The following is a 12,481-nucleotide window of genomic DNA, read 5'->3' on the forward strand; positions in this document are numbered from 1 at the left end:
CATTCTCATGGTATTCATTAATTAATATATTCCATTTGGTTCCTTAAGGTTGTCATAGCCTGGCAGGGGTGGGAGGGGGGCAGTGTTAGTGGGGATAAGCTCCCTCTACCTATTAGATGCTTCCAATGTCATGCGTCTCAAATAGCCTCTGACAACCAAGTCCAGCTGACTGACTAAGCCCAGCAAAACTGTTTCTACTGACAGGAGAAGGGACAAAGGTGAATTACTGAAGCCTTAAAACCGGATGTTCTGGGCAGGTGGAGCTCATTATCCGTGACTGGCAGCTCATCTAGACAGAAAACTCTGATCTCAAACCTCCACTGCTTGTTGCTATACCCACTTTATTGGGAAGGCTTCAGGAGTAAAGTCTGAGGAAAAATCCAGAGCTGGAGTCTCTGAGTTCAAAGCTGACTGGCAACTCCTGCGATGTCGCTGGTGCCAAACTGTATCAGTTGCTGCCATTCCTTTGAATTAACTGGCTGTGTGGTGATGAGGAGCCTGTTGCATGGGCAACAGCTTGCTCTCTATATTGTACACCCCTGGCTTGCATACTTGCAAATGGCTGAGAGGTAACATCCATGGTTGACCCCAACCGATGGAGGGCCTGATATTCCATTAGTTTAACTATAAGTATTGTAAGGATGATTATTCAATAAAATGAAAGAATTATACCAAAGTAATACAATCTGGGTTACTATAGAAAACCAACATTCCCAGAGAAATTGGCTTACAGACGGTTGTCAGGAACAGACCCTTATGAAACCTGGGGACTGCCTGTGTAATCAACCATCCCACTGTATGTTACATTATACAAAAAAGACAACTAACTCCACCAGTAAAAGCTTCAGCAATTAGTGAAAATGACAAGGTGCTTTTATAATGAAACAAATTGTCATCTTGATAACAGGTACAGCAAATATAACTGCTACATTAATTTGACACCTTCTTATAGAAATAGTATGAACTCGTCACTATCTAATAATATAATCAAAAGCAAGATTCAACTATCTACTCACCATTCTCTACCATAAAATGCATTAATAAATGGACACCCATCAATAAAACCAGATTATCTTTGAAGGCTATTACTTAACACTTAAGAATGCAATTTATTTCCTTGTGATAATTGAGATCACTTCCATTGGAAAGTTTCAATGAATTAATTTAACACTCAATCTTCCACATTTGATTCAGATATTCAACATAAATAAGACAAAAATCTTCAAGCAGATAAATCATATGAGAAAAGACCTTCTTTGACCAACAGGGTGAATAAAAAAAAACATAAGCTGCGTTTGCAAGAAATCTCATAACTGACACCAAGCATTTCATCCTACATTATGAACAATGTAGCAAAGGCTATTGTGTTTACATTAAGTTTGGTTATCACAGACCATACAAGAGAAACTCAAGGTCTTCCACTCGAATAGTCATCTCTTGTATTGTATAATCAACAGCTATGAGCAAGCAGGCTTGTTAGTAAAGTAATAGGTTTAAGAATCAATCCCAGAATAGCCTAGAATGAAATGCCACAAGATCATGTTAATGTAAGGAATTAGACAATGTATTTAGAAAATCTCTCTTACGAAGCTGTTAAGATGACTGTAATTACCAATGTAAAAATAAGAATTTAAACATACAAACATATTGTAGCATATTATCATAAACCCAAGGAAGCCATTTTCACTGAACAGCTTCAATCAAGTCACTAAGGGAATAGGAAGAAGAAATGGGCCAAGGGTAAACAAACCACCATATAGGAGCACTATTGCACAATTACCTGTGTTTGCAGGCTTAATTGTAATCCTATATGTTCAAATGTTGATTACTCGATTCCAGTAGGAATCATTGTATTGGTCAAGAGGTAAAACCAGTGAACTTCTACATTCAAAAGCAGTTTTCTGATTTTTAGTGAGATCTACCCATGGAATTTTATAGCTCTTCTTCCATTTGCCACCCAGTCCTTTTGTAGAAAATAATCACACAATCCAATACAAAACCTTCAACTAAATGGACAGATGAAACATTAAAAGGCTACTTATAATCCAGTGGAGTCAGTAGAAACAAACACATTACCTCATTTGTGTTCCAGCGGTGTCTTTCCTTTGGTAAAGCAGAACATTTCGGTAGACATTCTAGTAATTTCTTGGGCAAGAATATTTTCACATGACTGCCATTGCTGTTTCCATGATCATCTGAAATTAGCAAAATCATACAAATTACTGACCAATCAAGAAACTTAAGTCACATAAAGAGCAGGGGAGGGCCAGTCCAACCTGGGAATATGGTCCATCTTGAATGGCATTATGGCTGATTCAATGGAACATTCACTCCCTCCATCACCATTGCACTGTGACTGCACTACACAGCAACTACAAAATACAAGAGTAACTTGCCATGACTGCTGCAAGAACATGAACTTATTACCTGTAATTACCTAGAAAAGGGCTCTCTGAAGTGTGGGTCACAACCCCAAATAAAGCTGACGGATACTGACTTGCAAGCCACACTTAGCTGAAAATATTGTCATCATACCACCTCCCCACTGAAACTGAATGCATTCAATTGTTTATCTTGTTGAAGAAAATGTAGAATGGAGACACAAGAGACTGCACATCCAATAATCTGGAGTGAAAAAAAACAAACTGCTAGGCTTGTCTTGCTGAGCTCTTCCGCCAGTTTATTACTCTGTATACATTTTTGGTATGTTCATATTGATTATCAATTTGAGTTCAGAAAAATAGTTATAATTAATAAGAACAAAAAAGTGAGTAGTGAAGAGATTCTAATTTCACGTGTTATATTGTAACTCCATCCTGCAGCTATACTATACTTCTACATTTACTTTAAAAGCTGTTTAATGGCACTTTACCACAATAAATACAATCCACAGTTAAAGCAAAGAAAATAAATTTCAAGCAAGTAAATTTACTAAACGTTTTAGTCACAGTGCCCAGTTTTATTTTTCAATCTAAAAATACTGAAAATTATGTTACATAATTTATATTAAAAATATAATGACAATAAAAGTGCACTGTTGCACATATTTGTGTTACATACCCTGTATTATACTGTGGTCATAAAAAATTTCCATTGTTTAAATTAAGTCATTTTCCAACTAAGGTTGGAAAAGAGATGCAAGTTAACACCCAAGTCCCACATAATCATAATGGAAATGTATTGCCGTCCCTTCACCATCTCCTCCAGCACACTCATGGACTCATTATATCCAAATACAATTAGTGAATAAAAAAAACGAAATGCTCCGTAAGGAAATTCAAATTTCTTTTGCGCCTTCTGTTCGACATCAACATAGTATACTTCTGTAGTTGTCAGACAGCTTTCCCAAACTAATTTAAGTAGACAGCAAGTCATAAATGAGAATCTCAGCAGCAACTTAAATATTGGAGTCATCACAGACAATCCTGATTCTGACCTCAAATGACATCCCTCAATACACTAGTAGCAGAGATCTGGATAATATTTATAACTGTGGACATCTTTACTTGATAATTAAATTTTATGGTCATGGAAGTCAAATGAAGTTGCAAATTAAGAAGCGTCATTATGATCTCAGAGGATCTGTCCTGAGCCCAGCATGTAACTGTCATTACAAAGAATGCACAGCAATGCCTCTTTCTTAGAAGTCCTCCCCACCACTGAGCACATCTACAAGGAGTGCTGTCACAGAACAGCAGCACCCATCATCAAGGAACCCCCACCAGCCAGGTCATGCTCTCTTTCTGCTACTGCCATCAGGAAAGAGGTACAGAGGCCTCAGATCACACACCACCAAGTTCAGGAACAGTTACAGTATTTCCCCTCAACCATCAGGCTCTTGAACCAGGGGGATAACTTCACTCACAGCAACTCTCAACTGGTTGCACAACCCATGGACTCACTTTCAATGACTCTACAACGCCCTAGTTTCTCACAATTTATTGTTTATTTAATTATTTTGTTTTTATTTCCCACATTTTATATTTGTACTGCTTGTTGTCTTTTGCACATCGGCTGCACATCTATCTTTGTTGTGTGAGGTTTTTATTGATTCTATTGTGCTTTTCTTTGTATTTACCGTGAACGCCCACATGAAAATTAACTTTGGAGTAGTAGATGGTGACACATGTACTTTGATAATATATTTACTTTGAACTTTGAAGCACCTTGACAACTGTTATATTATCAAATCAAGACAAAACAAACCACATTAACTTAATAGATGATACTGTAATGAATACACTTGATTCAACGAACTTAAATCATATTCCTTTACAGATACACAATAAATTTAACAAAATAGTACTTTAACTCTAAACAAGTAATTGCAACATTATAAATTACAAAACCAAAATGGTACTTGCAAAAGAGTATGTAAAACACAAATTAACTGCAATGTTACAGTAGAAATTTATGGATTTAATAGTCAAATGCAATTTTAAAAATTGATTGGATTGGTGTTTTAAAAAAAAATCCAGTTTGCATTTCTGTGCTTTTTTTCCTGTTATCAAAACAACATTGAGCATTCTGCAACTTATCACACTAACCTGCATCGTCCTGACTTACTTTTTTTTTAGGTTCATTGGGATTGTTTTGGGGACAGCGCAGTGAGTTAGAGATCAGGTAAGTGTTTAGAGACAGGGATGAGGGAGAGGGGTAGTAAATGAAAAGTCAGGGGAAAGAGCTGTTATTAAGAGTCCAGGTCAGAGCACTCTCAAAGGTCAGTGATCCCAGAGGTTAGGTTGGTAGGCGCTGAGAGACCAGCAATCCCTAGGTCGGCAAGTCTCGAGTTGGAGGTCCATATGGGTGGAAGTCAAATGGGCTTGTGACTCCCCCCACCAGATTGGAGATCCAAAGGTCAAACCTGTAAGTCACGGTTTTGATACACACATGTCGAAGGCCAAAGGTCCATGAATCCGGAGATAAAAGTCCAAATATCAAAGCCCACAAGTCAGCTTGTCCAGAGGTCGAAAGCCCAATTTCTGTGAGTCTGGGCCAGGGACTGGAGCCTGGAGTCTCAATGTCTGCAAGTCTGAGAGTCTAGGAGCAAGAATGGAGGCCCAGAGTCAACCTGCCCTGAGTTTGGATGCCTGCATGTATGTGCATGTGTACATGCATGTTGGGAGTTTGGTAAAGGGGCTTGTTTTGCTGTTTTTTTTCCTGTTTGTTGCTGCTACTGCTCCTGTTCGTGTTATTCTGCTGAACATGGTGGGCATGCTACGTTAGCACCAAAATGTGTTGCAACACTTGTAGGCTGCCCCCAGCAGATCCTTGGTTGCGCTGTTGTTTACACAAATAATGCATTTCACTGTATATTTCAATATATATGTGATAAATCAATCTGAATCTGAACAGTGCCTCGCAACTGCCAAGGCCTCCCAAAATCTCTCCAGCTTGCTAAAAGAGAGATAGCTTGAAATCTATCTAAAGTCGTCAACATCTGTCCACTATTTCTCTGTGATTTTACATCATGGCTTAGTTTGAAAAGTTCTGTGAAACAGCTAGGGACATTTTAAAATAAATTATAGGTACAATCAAATGGAAGTTAATAGTGTTCTCAATTCCCAGCATTATAATCAGCATTCAACTTAGCAGCTGTCTAACCTCGCTCCTTTAGAGAAATTTCTAGTCACAAACAAAAGCACTTCGACAAAATTAAGTTCTCCACAAAAGCTGCTGTGAAGGAGTACAGGTGATCCTGTACCTCCAGATAAGTACCAACATAGACAACAATCACTCAAGGATGCTCAAGTGTTCTAGAATTGCAGGACTTTAGTGGCTTTCTGCACATTTGAGCTTTGGTCCATTGATTTGTTATCTCATTGCAAACCAAATATTATTGCTAGTTTTTCAATAATTAAAAATATAAATGTGATTTCAATGGTATTACCAGAAACTTGATCCCTCATCAGGAAACATGTCCTACTTCATAACAAAGAGCAACAGCTGCCTTAAAACCTTTTTGATCAGGGGTCCCCAACCTTTAGTGCACCGCGAACCGGTGGTGTTCAAGTAGGGTTAAACTCACCTCAACATGTCTTTTACAGTTAGAGTTGCCAACTTTCTCAGTCCCAAATAAGGGATAAAAGTAGCAGTCAAATCCCGGGACACTTTACCCCAGGAAAGACTACCCTGACCATGAAGCCTTGTGCGGGCACCTGTGTGCGCATGTGCATATGTGCCGATTTTTTTCTCCACAAATCGGTTTTGCCTTCATCTTCCCGACTACTGTATACTGTACCTACATTATTTCTACTTTATATAGGCTGTGTATTTATCAAATCATTTCTGCTTTTACTATATGTTAGTGTTATTTTTAGTTTTATGTGTTATTTGGTATGATTTGGTAGGTTATTTTCTGGGTCTGGGAACGCTCAAAAATTTTTCCCATATAAATTAATGGTAATTGCTTCTTCGCTTCACGCCATTTCGGCATGAAAGGTTTCATAGGAACGCTCTACCTTAGTGGGGGAAATATGGGACAAAGGCAGTCCCGTATGGGACAAACCAATTTAGCCCAATATACGGGATGTCGTGGCAAATACGGGACAGTTGGCAACTGTATGTTCAAGTTCAACAGTGCGCAACAGGGAATGAGGAAAGGTGCAGCTGACTCATATGGCTTCCTCACAGCCCGGTAGCACATGCTTTGCAGCCCGGTACCAGTCCGCGGCCTGGTGGTTGGGGACCACTGTTTTTGATAATATCAAAAACCTCAGTCATTTGGCAAATACTATAATATTTAATGACACTGGCAAGTTCTTTCAATGGAATAAAAGAAACGACTTTCCTTCCCTTGTTAAATTACAATCTCATTACCATGACAGAAACCCACAGATACAAGAGGAAAAGGCCATTCTTTATACTCAAGCCTAGATGACAAATATTAACACTACACAATGATAGGTAGCACAGTCAGCCCAATTTCATCTGCACCATTCTTTACATTAGCTCATTAGCAGACACAAGAGCTAGAATTGAAATAATTGCAGTCTTCTCAGTCCCAAGTTGGGGCTCAGAGTTGGATTTTAGCACACCAAGTTATGCTACAGCTGACTCAGCAACTCAATGAGGCTATGAATTAAACGAGGGACCTTTGGCCTGTTATATGATGGTTTTTACCACATATGCCATTCGGTGAATTCTGATGCAGTAATTTAATCACAGCGCAGATTACACTTACAAATAATTACTGAATCTATCCCTTAAATACCTGCCCTATAATCCACTCTGAGATATTGATTATCCTGTGACAAATATTTCCCGGCAATGTATTAAAACTGTTTTTACATTACAAAACTGCAAAGAACCTGAAAGCCTACAGTATCAAATGATAAATGTGTATCTTTTCCTATGAATTACTACACCTCTACCATGCTCAGCATTCTACTGTATCAGGTTAAATGAAAAAAAACTTTTCAGCAGACTATATATTATAAAGAACAATAAGTAGTTCTCAGCAAATTTAAAGCTCTTGTAGTTCATTATGTCACCAGAAGTCAAACTAGCCATCTGTTACTGTATTCCCCTTACCCAAAAGATTTCAACATCTTTGAATTAATCAGAATCAGATTTAATATCACCGGTATACGTCATGAAATCTGTTGCTTTGCGTCTGCAGTACATTGCAATACAATAATAAAAACTATAAATAACAAAAAGTATATATAAAAATAAATTGAATAAGTACTGCAAAAAGAGAGGGGGAAAAAGATACTACTGAAGTGTTCATGGCTTCATTGTCCAGTCAGAAATCTGATGAAGAGAGGAAGAAGCTGTTGCTGAAACTTTTTGTGTGTGTGTGTGTGTGTGTGTGTGTGTGTGTGTGTGTGTGTGTGTTCCAACTCTTGTTGCTACCATTAAGGAGGAGGTATGAGAAAGGGCATGTCCTGGATGATGGATGTGGCCTTTTTGAGGCATTGCCTTTTGAAGGTGTCCTGGGTGATGGAGAGACAAGTGCCTATGACAGAATTGGCTAAGTTTACAACTTTCTGGAGGTTTACTGATCCTGTGCAGTAACCCTCCAGACCAGATGGTGATGCAACCAGTTAGTGTTCTCCATAGTACATCCGTAGAAATCTGTGATTGTTTTTGAAGATATACTAATTTCCCTCAAACTCCTCATGAAATATATCCACTGTTGTGCCTTCTTTGTATCAATATGTTGGACCCAGGATAGATCCTCAGATATTGGCACCCAGGAACTTAAAAATCCTCATTCTTTTCGCTTCTGATCCCTCAATGAGGATTGGTGTGTGTTCCCTCTACTTACCTTTCCTGAAGTCCACAATCAATCTCCTGGTCTTAATGACATTGAATGCAAGGTTGTTGCTGCGACACCACTCAACCAGCTGATCTATTTCGTTTCAGTATGCCTCCTGATCACCATCTGAAATTCTGACAACAGTCATGTTGTCAGCAAATTTATACAGTAGATGACATTTGAGCTGTGCCTAGCCATACAGTCTAGGGTGTAGAGAGATTAGACCAGTTGGCTAAGCAAGCATCCCTGAGGTACGCCAGCGCTGATTGTCAACAAAGAGGAGACAATATTTCCAATCCACACAGACTGTCTCCCGGTGAGGAAGTTTCGGGCCAAGACTTTGACATCAACTGACTACTCTTTTCCATAAATGCTGCTTGACCTACTGAGTTCCTCCAGCATTGTGTGTGTGTGGCCTGACTTAAGTATTACTATTGACCAGGTGATCCAAGGCCAAGTGGAGAGCCAGTGGGATTGCATCTGCTGTAGAGCTATTGTGGTGAAAAGCAAATTGCAAGAAGTCCAAGTCCTTGCTTAGGCAGGAGTTGATTCTAGCCATCACCAACCTCTCAGAGCACTTTATCACAGTAGGGCACAACAGTGTAGTGGTTAGCACAGCACTTTACAGGACAGATGACCTGGGTTCAATTCCCACCGCTGCCTGTAAGGAGCTTATACATTCTCCCCGTGACTGCATGAGTTTCCTGGGTGCTCCAGTTTCCTCCCACAATCCTAAGACCTACCAGTTGGTAGGTTAAATGTTCATTGTAAATTGTCCCATGGTTAGGCTAGGATTAAATGGGGAGATTGCTGGATGGCATGGCTCAAAGGGCCTATTCCATGCTATCTCAATCAATCAAGCAATAAATAAATAAATAAAATGCCACTGGGTGGTAGTCCTTGAGGCAGCCCACCCTGCTCTTCTTGGACACTGGTATGATTGCCACCCTTTTGAAACTCCAACTACAGCACTGAGAGATTGAAAATGTCCTTGAACACTTCCACTAGTTTGTTGGCACAGGTTTTCAAAGCCTGACCAGGTTCACTATCAGGGCTTGATGCCTTGCAAGAGTTCACCCTCTTGAAAGATGTTCTCATGTCAACCTCTGCAACAGAGATCAGAGGGTCACCAGATGCTGCAGGAATTCACATAGATGTAGTTTTATTCTCCCTTTCAAAGCAGGCAGAGAAAGTGTTGAGCTCATCTGGGAGTGAAGCATCAAATCCATTCATGCTTCGGAGGAAGTAAGGGCCTGCAAACCCTGCCAGAGCTGTCACGCATCTGATTCCGTCTTTAACCTGAATCAGAGTTGTTATTTTGCTCTTAAGATAGCCTTCTAAAGGTCATGCATGATTTCTTGTATTGCTCTAGATCACCTGTCTTGAATGCCACACATGTAGCCCTCAGCATACAACAAATCTCCTGGTTCATCCACGGATTTTGATTCGAGTATTTCTGGTATGATCTCAATGTCACACATTCATCCACATAGGTCTTGATGAAGTCTGTGACAAATGTGGCACATTCATTCATACTCAAAAAATGAATTGATGAACATTGTCCAGTCCATCGACTCAAAGCAGTCCTGTAAGAGCTCTTCAATCTCCCTTGACCATATCTTAAGTCTCCACCACTGGTGCTTTGGTATTAATTATTTTAGTTTCAGCTATTTAAAATTACGCCTTTTTAAATTTTATAATTGTTTTTTTTAATATTAGCATGTTGTTTAATAACCAACTTTCTCAGAAGGCAGCAAAATAAATTATTTCCTGAAAATTTTACTTGGAACAATAACGTGAGCCCTGAGATGCTCAGAAATCTTCCTATTTTTAGTTTCACATTTTCCCTCAAAAAACTTGAACAGTCTTCTACTCATGATGGTAAAACACTATCCATCTGAGGGGCCCAATATCAGATTTACACAGTTCTAATAAACGGCATCATAGGTCAGCATGGGGTAAAACATTTTCTGCAATGGCCTATTATGTATTCTCAGAGCAAGGACAGACCAGACTACATTAAGTTCTCTTCACTTTGTACCTCTGTTAAAACTGAACTTTTAATTTTCTATACCAGACATCTTTAGTTTATATTCTGTGCAATGAATTCTTATATACTGCAAATTATCAGCAATCCTACACTATACAACTCAGTGTTAGAATTGATAAAGCTTGTGTACACAGGTGCTTTACATTGACAAGACTGATCATACTTTCATACCTTTTGCATGAGATGGATTTAAAAGGGAAGAGCAAACAAATAATTCATTATCTACCGGTTATCATACAAATTTCTCAAAATCAATAAACACTGCTGAATGGTTTTATGAAAAAAAATTAAACTAACTTGAAGTATAGCAACAGCACTAGTTGACAGGTAAGCATTGGAGGATTTACACATTTTTCTTTGAACAAACCAACAAAAATTTTGAAATATTAGCTACCATAGTTTTAAAGTCAAAAATTGTGAACACCAGTTTAATCCCCGACACAAGCATTGGATTAGCTCCGATCTGTCCTTATTGCTTATTTAATGTGGAACACTCCTAGTCTTCGTGCCATCAGTTGATACTACTAACTTTTCATTGTCTAACTTATCACAATCTTTTATTTTGGAATGTTGTGGAAGATGTGGCAAGTCAACGGTTAACATAGTATCCAGGCAGGAATAGATTGCAAATGGTATGCAGTCAGCACAGGCAAAAAAGATCTCCTAAGAAAGGTCTTTCAAGAGCATAGCTTCCCTTTGTACAGCAGGGGACTGGAGCCATTTGGCATACAAAGAAGAGACAAGAATGTAATGGAAGGATTCAAGGAATATACACCAACAATTATTTAACTAACTTCAAAGTACCCTCAGATGTTAGGTTGTAGTTTCTACTGACTTTTTTTTACACACCTGCATTGTGAATGGAGATTGATCTTGTAAATAAGGACTTTGAACACACACAAGGTTATCAACTGGTCAATATCCTGAACTGCTAGTGAACTCTGTATAACAATGGCACTTCTCTATTCAGACTTTTGAACAGTGTGGTGACAGGGGCCATGCTGTTCCCCTTGTACACAAGTAAAATAAAGAATGATTGAGGAACGAGTGAGAGCTTTCAGAGTCAGGGTCAGTTAATCTGCCATGATAATGCATTCTCCCCTCAACCATCGTTGTCGCAAGGAGAACAAACCCAGTTTCTTTTGTTGCTAAAATATCGCAAAACTTAAAACAATTCTGATAAATATCCTATCCTCTGACTTCGGTAGTAAGTTTACTGCATGTCAATGAATGGCAGATACAACATAGCATCAATTAGATTAGATTCAACTTTATTGTCATTGTACCGAGTACAGATGCAAAGCCAATGAAATGCAGTTAGCATCTAACCAGAAATAACTGCGAATAAAAAGTGCTATAGCACACAAATATAAAAGTACTGAGACAGTACAATACGGGTGCAATATTGCTTAGCACTGTGATGTGAGGTTCAGCAGTCACAGCCTCAGGGAAGCAGCTCTCCCTGTGCCTGCTGGTGCGGGAATGGAGGCTCCTGTAGTGCATACCAGATGGGAGGAAAGTAAAAAGTCCATGGTTAGGGTGAGATGCATCCTCGATAATGCTTTTCACCCTGCCCAGGCAGCGCTTATGGTAGATGTTCTCAACGGTGGGCAATTGGGTGCCAATAATCCGCTGGGCAGTTTTCACCACATGCTGGAGTGCTTTGCGATCCGATACGGGACAATTGCTATACCACACTGAGATGCAATACTAATATCTAACAATCAAACCAAGTCAATTTACCCAGTGAACAAAACTAATTAAAAGAGAACAGGAAGTGTAGAAACTACATCAACTTCTTGCAAATAAAACAAATATTTCCCCAGAAAATTGCAATGTGTAGTGGATAGTTATACCCATGTTATCTGCATCAAGTCATTCTCAGCCACCACAATATGGTTATGATCCATAACTAACAAGAATCAGCCAAATGTCCACTTTTGGCTGGCTATAGAACTATCATAATATACTCTATTTAGGAAATCTTAAAACATGTCTCATCTACTAGATTGTCTTTATCTAAGCTAGTGGTCGCCAACCCGTCGATCGCGGTCAACTGGTCAATCTTTGAGACTTTCCTAGTAGATCCCGAAAAAAATCAAAAATAAATACTGTTGTAATGTGAGCATTATAAAAATAAGTAATACTAATTAGGATAATAGTAATAT

At 38.9% G+C, this 12,481-nt stretch overlaps 1 protein-coding gene across 7 annotated transcripts in view; it reads right to left on the bottom strand.

Moving 5' to 3' along the window:
• LOC134337713 (calmodulin-binding transcription activator 1-like) overlaps positions 1-12,481 on the bottom strand; it is a 1,241,580-nt gene that overhangs the window by 1,176,520 nt on the left and 52,579 nt on the right. For all 7 annotated transcript variants that reach the window (XR_010016050.1, XM_063032918.1, XM_063032917.1 and 4 more), the window contains exon 2: positions 2,077-2,195. Coding sequence is in view for 6 of the 7 variants with exons in the window: in XM_063032918.1 (XP_062888988.1) it covers positions 2,077-2,195 (119 nt within the window). In the remaining variant the exon portion in view is untranslated. The remainder of the gene's footprint in view (positions 1-2,076; positions 2,196-12,481) is intronic.

The sequence above is a fragment of the Mobula hypostoma genome, chromosome 25 (assembly GCF_963921235.1).
Source record: "Mobula hypostoma chromosome 25, sMobHyp1.1, whole genome shotgun sequence".
NCBI lineage: Eukaryota > Metazoa > Chordata > Chondrichthyes > Myliobatiformes > Myliobatidae > Mobula > Mobula hypostoma.